General features: G+C 47.4%; 1 protein-coding gene across 1 annotated transcript; it reads right to left on the bottom strand.

Annotated features, from left to right (window-relative positions):
- Window positions 1-3,952: 3,952 nt before the first annotated feature.
- On the bottom strand, window positions 3,953-5,443 carry LOC310836042 (putative CENPB DNA-binding domain-containing protein 1; the record flags this gene model as incomplete). Its single annotated transcript, XM_083720978.1, has 3 exons — window positions 4,852-5,443; window positions 4,555-4,630; window positions 3,953-4,379 (listed from the first exon to the last, which is right to left on the bottom strand). Exon 3 carries the CDS (start codon window positions 4,364-4,366, stop codon window positions 3,953-3,955), a length of 414 nt encoding a protein of 137 aa, XP_083577104.1. The 5' UTR covers window positions 4,367-4,379; window positions 4,555-4,630; window positions 4,852-5,443.
- Between the last annotated feature and the right edge of the window lie 1,159 nt (window positions 5,444-6,602).

Here is a 6,602-nt window from a genome sequence, read left to right as displayed (position 1 = left end):
TTTGTATGTAAAGGGCAAGTTTGTTCTTTACTTGTTTAGACTCTTTAAAGTTGGGAACAGAGATTTGGCTCCGTGACCAAAATGACCAAAAGGGTCAGCTTCTAGAGGACTGGAAAGATGATGACTGTACTTCCCTTACCCTCAGCCCTAACTCCGTTGAGTATTTTTTGTTACGAGTGTTTGGGGCTGATGCTGTAGCATTCTTGTCTGGGGGCTTGATGGAAAAACAGAAAAGTGACCCTCACCTAACTCTCCAATGCCCTTCAACAAGAATGCTGTAGGAAATATTGCTAAGCCCAAAGAGAGACAAGAATTTGCTTCAGCTCACCCTGTTAATGGAAGAGCAAAAGCTATGCGTGTGTCATTCTCAATCAGTCTACTTTCAGGACTGATTTTAGAATCCTCTTATATCAGGCCACATGGTCACTGGAGGTGGCCCCATCATGCAGACTTGACTATCCACACAGGGATCATCTTTTTTTCTTTTATTCTGATACTGGATTTTAAGTTACAGTTACATCTTTTAAAACAGCTGTCAGTATATCACACTGTATTCCACTTGCCTTCCAAAGGAACATGTGGCTCTCCCCATGTAGCAGGTTAGGTTGAGACTGCTGATCCAAAGTGATCAGTAATTTTTACGGTAATTACAATCCTGCTTTCCCTTGTACCAGCTTACCTTGACTTCAGTAAGGCCTTTGAAAAGGTCCCCCATGATATTATTGCAAAAAAGCTAGTAAAATGTGAGCTAGACAAAGCTACTGTTAGGTGGATTTGTAACTGGTTGACGGGCCAAACCCAAAGAGTGCTCATCAGTGGCTCATCTTCATCCTGGAAAAAAATGACTATTGGGGTTCCACAAGGTTCTGTCCTGGGCCTGGTGCTATTCAGTATTTGTATAAATGATTTGGATGATGGAATAGAGGGCATGTTAATCAAATTTGCAAATGACACCTGTCAGGGACTCAAGAGCGGGAGCACAGGGAAGGGAGGAGATGGAGAGCGAGGGGGAGCAATCCGAGGGCAGCGTAGGAGAAGATGACAGTAGCCCGAGAGATTCCATGAGCCTCTCCAGCGAATCGGAAGATTCACAGAAGGGGGCGCCGGTGGCCAGGGCAAGGGGGGGCCCAAGGGGGACAATCCAGAAACAAGGGGCCAGCGGGGACTCCCAGAGCAGCAGTTGGAGATCAGGACCAGCTTCCCCACCAGAGCGTAGTGGGGGGGAGGAGTCCCAGGTATCGGGGCCAGCGTATTCACCACCAGGGAGAGAAGATGAGTCAGGGTTGACCACGCCTACATCGGAGAGTCAGGCAACGGAGGGGAGGTCACGTACAGCCAGCTTCCAGAAGGAAGGAAGCAGTGATAGAAGCAGTGTAACGGTCAGGAGGAGGATCACGGGGTTGGCGCGAGAGCCAAGTTCAAATGTACAGGAGCGCGGGACAGCAGAGAACGAGGATTGGGAACCAGGTCCTAAAGCCCGCAGGAGGCAGGGGGAGGAGTCAGGCGACTCAGCGTCAGAAGAGTCCAGAATGGTGAATGCCCCAGCGGGCAGGAGGACCCAGAGGAGGAGAGAGGAGAGGAAGAGGTGGAGCAGGGCTAGGATCTTAAACTGGTGTCAGAGGGGAGGAGATTCAGACGGAGCTTCGCCGGTCTAGGGTTTAAGACGTAGAGCTGCGCGCTGCGGCTTTGAAATGGAAACTGAACTTCAATAAAGACTTTTGTACATAACGACAGCCTGGCGTTGGTCCTCTGTGAGCTGGGACCTAGGGGCAGCTCTGACAACACCAAACTGGGAGGGGTTGCTAATACCCCAGAGGACAGGTTCAGAATTCAAAATGACCTGAATAGGCTAGAGAGCTGGGCCAAACCAACAATATGAAGTTCAATAGGGAGAAATGTAAGGTACTATACTTGGGTAGAAAAAATGAAATGCACAGGTGGGGGACACTTGGCTTGACAACAGTACCTGTGAAAAGGATCTGGGAGTCTTAGTCAACCACAAGCTGAACATGAGTCAACAGTGTGATGTGGCAGCTAAGAACGCCAATGCGATTCTGGGCTGCATCAATAGGAGTATATTGTCTAGATCAAGCAAAGGAATGCTACCACACTATTCTGGTTGGTCAGACCACACCTGAAATACTGTGTCCAGTTCTGGGCACCACAGTTGAAGAAGGATATTGTCAAGCTGGAGCATGTCCAGAGGAGGGTGACCAAAATGTAAAAGGTCTGGAATCCAAGCCCTATGTGGCGAGAAAGGGGGGGGACAATAAACAGATAAACAATAACAACACACTTAATTCTTCACAAATCCAACCTTTTAAACATCTTGGTTGACTTCCTCAAATCCCTCCCTTCTGAGTTTCCTTGTACAGTGGTGCCTCGCAAGACGAAATTAATCCGTTCCGCGAGTTTTTTCATCTAGCGAATTTTTCGTCTTGCGAAGCACGGTTTCCCATAGGAATGCATTGAAAATCAATTAATGCGTTCCTATGGTCAAAAAAAGTCCAAACAAAGCCAAATTTGGTACAACAATAGTTTATTAACTGCTCTTTAAACTCACACATACTGTAAAGATCAGTTCAAAAATTGAAGGAAAAATAAATTAAGTTTCTAAACATGACAGAAAAACATTTAAAAATCAACAAAGTGTACAGTACATTTTCTAAGACTCTGGGGGACCACTCGAAGAAGGCTCCTCTTCCACTCTTTGCTTCTTGCTGAAGAACCTGTCCATAGTCTGCTGCTTCATCCCTCTTTTCAGCACCTCCCTGAAAGGCGACATGACCGTCGTATCATAACTGTTCCCAAGGTCACGTGCCTTGTGCTTGTCAGGGTGGTGCCAGTCTGCAAAAGTCTGCACCTCCTTCCACTTCTGGCAAATGTCCCTCAGTTTTTCGGAGGACAGCCGTTCCCCAGTTGCTTCCTTCTCTTCCAGCGAGGCCCACTCCTGCGCAGCCTCTGCCTGCAGTTCGACCAGCTCCTGGGTGGTCAGCTCGTGGTCGTGCTCCTCCACCAGCTCGCTGATGTCCTCCTCTGTGACCTCCAGTCCCATGGTCCTCCCCAAGGCAACAATGTCCTGCACCACTGTTGACTCTGGTGCATCAGAGTCACTTGGTGCCACACAGTCCGGCCACAGGCTGCGCCAAGCGCAATTCAAAGTTCTCTGGCTGATCCCGTTCCAGGCCGTGGTGATCATCTTCAAGCAGGTGATGATGTCAAAGTGGTCCTTCCAGAATTCCCGCAGGGTGATGGTGGTGCAGTCAGTCACCTCGAAGCATCGCCTGAAAAGCTCCTTGGTGTAGAGTTTCTTGAAATTGGCGATGACCTGCTGATCCATCGGCTGGAGCAGTGGCGTGGTGTTAGGCGGCAGGAACATGATGCTGATGAAGCTGAACTCCTCCAACAAGTCCACCTCAAGGCCTTTAGGATGAGCAGGAGCATTGTCCATCAGAAGCAAAGCCTTCAGCGGCAGGTTGTTGTCCAGCAGGTACTGTTTGACAGCAGGGCCAAAAGCAAGATTGACCCAGTCCACAAACAGCACACGTGTGACCCAAGCCTTGCTGTTGGATCGCCACATGACACTCAGCTGCTCCTTGTCGACCTTGTGTTTCTTGAAGGCCTGTGGGTTCTCCGAGTGGTACACCAGCAGGGGCTTGATCTTCAGGTCGCCGCTTGCGTTGGCACAGAAGAGCAGGGTCAGACGGTCCTTCATGGGCTTGTGGCCAGGCAACTTGGCCTCCTCCTGAGTGATGAAAGTCCTTTTGGGCATCCTCTTCCAAAACAGCCCGGTCTCTTCGCAGTTGAAGACCTGCTGTGGAACGTAGCCCTCCGTCTTCACAACCTCCAGGAACTCTGCTGCAAAGTCTTCAGCCGCAGGAACATCAGAACTGGCAGCCTCTCCATGCCTGACTACGCTGTGGATTCCAGATCTTGCCTTGAACCAGTCAAACTAACCTCTGCTTGCCTTGAAGACTTCTGGCTCGCCTGAGGTTCCTGGCTGATCCTGGACGAGGTCTGCGTGCAAGGCCTTGGCCTTCTCGCAAATGACGGCCTCACTCACTGTGTCCCCTGCACGCTGCTTCTCTTCTAACCAGATGAGCAGCAACTTCTCGACCTCCTCCAGAACAGCTGGCCGGTTCTTCATGATCCTGGTGACTCCCTTGGCTGCATCAGTCGCCATGATCTTCTCCCTCATCTTCAGGATGGTCCCGATGGTTGATGGATTCCTGCTGTACTCCCTGGCGAGGTCCGTCACACGCATTCCGCCGTCGTGCTTCCGGATGATCTCCTTCTTCATTTCCAGCGTCACCTTCTCCTTCTTCCTCTCGCCGGCCTCTGCAGCAGCAGTCTTCTTGGGTCCCATGGCAGCACAGCTCCTTCGTAAACTCAGAAAAAGAAAAAAAACAAACAGTGATGTCCTTCAAATCCAAAAAATTCAAAAGCACACAGCCACCCACCACACAGAAATTAAAACCCAGAACCAAGTCCTTGAATCCCAAACACCCCAACCCAAAATCCAAAAAACCCCCCAAAAAGTTTTAAAAGTTTAACTTACCAAATGGATGCAAAAGAAGTTCTGGAAAAGCTTCAACAATCAATCACCGAAGTCTTCAGAAACCTCAAATGGCTGCAGAAGAAGTTTTGGAAAAGCTTTAAAAATCACCAAAGTCTTCAAAAACCTCAACTGTTCCCCCAGCCACCCACCCACCCAGCACACAGAAATTGCAAACCCCTCCCCAACTGTTCCCCCAGCCCCTCCCCAACTGCTGCAAACCCCTCCCCAGCTGTTCCCCCAGCCAACCAGCACACAGAAATTCAAACCCAGAAAAATTTTCAAAAAAACCCAACATGGCCCAATGGTCACAGAAAATCAAAAAAATTCAAAAAAATTCCCCACAAGCTCCCAGATTCCTGCAGAAACCCCACCAACTGTTCCCCCAGCCACCCAGCACACAGAAATTCAAACCCAGAATTTAAAAAAAAAAAAAAACAACATGGCCCAATGGTCACAGAAAATCAAAAAAATTCAAAAAAATTCCCCACAAGCTCCCAGATTCCTGCAGAAACCCCACCAACTGTTCCCCCAGCCACCCAGCACACAGAAATTCAAGCCCAGAAAAATTTTCAAAAAAACAACAACATGGCCCAATGGTCACAGAAAATCAAACAAATTCAAAAAAATTCCCCACAAGCTCCCAGATTCCTGCAGAAACCCCACCAACTGTTCCCCCAGCCACCCAGCACACAGAAATTCAAACCCAGAAAAATTTTCCAAAAAAAAACAACATGGCCCAATGGTCACAGAAAATCGAAAAAATTCAAAAAAATTCCCCACAAGCTCCCAGATTCTCTTAAACCCCCCCCCCCAACACCAAGTCCTTGAATCCCAAACACCCCAACCCAAAATCCAACCCCCCCAAAAAAAAGTTTTAAAAGTTTAACTTACCAAATGGATGCAAAAGAAGTTCTGGAAAAGTTTTGGAAAAGCTTCAAAAATGTGCAAAGTCTGAGAAAAGGCTACCAAACCGCGTGCTAACATTTGCTCCTCGAAGTCAAGTCGCAACTGCAGCTGTTCAAGCAAAGCACCCTTGGTTTTAACGGTTTTAAGACAAAGGAAACAAAGTCGCAAGACGTTTTCGTCTTGCAAGGCACGCCCATAGGGAAATTCGTCTTGCGAAGCCGCTAAAAAATCAGAAAAACCTTTCGTCTAGCGAGTTTTTCGTCTTGCGAGGCATTCGTCTTGCGGGGCACCACTGTAATTAAAAGTAACAGCTTTCCAATATCCTTATTAAACTAAAACAATTTCCAATTATAGTCCATTTTATTCACTTTTCTTAACATTCTAAATTCCATTTATTTAATTATAACTTAACGTATCCTAGGCCTATTTGTTTCTTTCAAGTAATTTCTAATTTTTTATATTACAATATTTGTTCAAATAGTCCTTAAATTTCCTTCAATCCTCTTGAAACTCCTCTTCTTTCTGGTCGCGGATTCTTCCAGTCAGGTCAGCTAGCTCCGAAAAGTCCATCATCTTCATCTGCCAATCGTCCACTGTTGGTAGTTCTTGTGTTTTCCAATTTTTAGCAAGTAATATTCGGGCGGCCGTTGTGGCATACAAAAATAATTTAACATCTTTCTTGGGCAATTCTAAACCTGTTATTCCAAGAAAAAAGGCCTCTGGTTTCTTAATAAATGTATATTTCAACATTTTTTTTTTCAGTTATGGGGTACCGCGTCACTCTAGCGGTTTCCCCGACCTTCAAAGCACCGGTGCTCTTTCAAGCGAAAGAGCTCCCTTCCAGCAGAACAGGCAGCCAATCCGGAAGTCTCTGTTTTCTGCTGTTCTAGAGACTAGGATGCAGAATAATGGATTCAAACTATGGGAAAAGAGATTCCACCTAAACATTAAGAAGAACTTTCTGACAGTAAGGGCTGTTGGACAGTGGAACATGCCACCTTGGAGAGTAGTGGAGTCTCCTCCTTTGGAGGTTTTTAAGTGGAGGCTGGCTGGCCATCTGTCAGGAGTGCTTTGCTTGTGTGTTCCAGCATGGCAGGGGGTTGGACTAGATGGACCTTGCGGTCTCTTCCAGCTCTAT

This window comes from Podarcis gaigeae (assembly GCF_964106915.1).
Source record: "Podarcis gaigeae genome assembly, chromosome: W".
Lineage (NCBI taxonomy): Eukaryota > Metazoa > Chordata > Lepidosauria > Squamata > Lacertidae > Podarcis > Podarcis gaigeae.
Note: the sequence above shows the minus strand (reverse complement) of the source record. Positions and strands in the feature narration are given on the sequence as shown.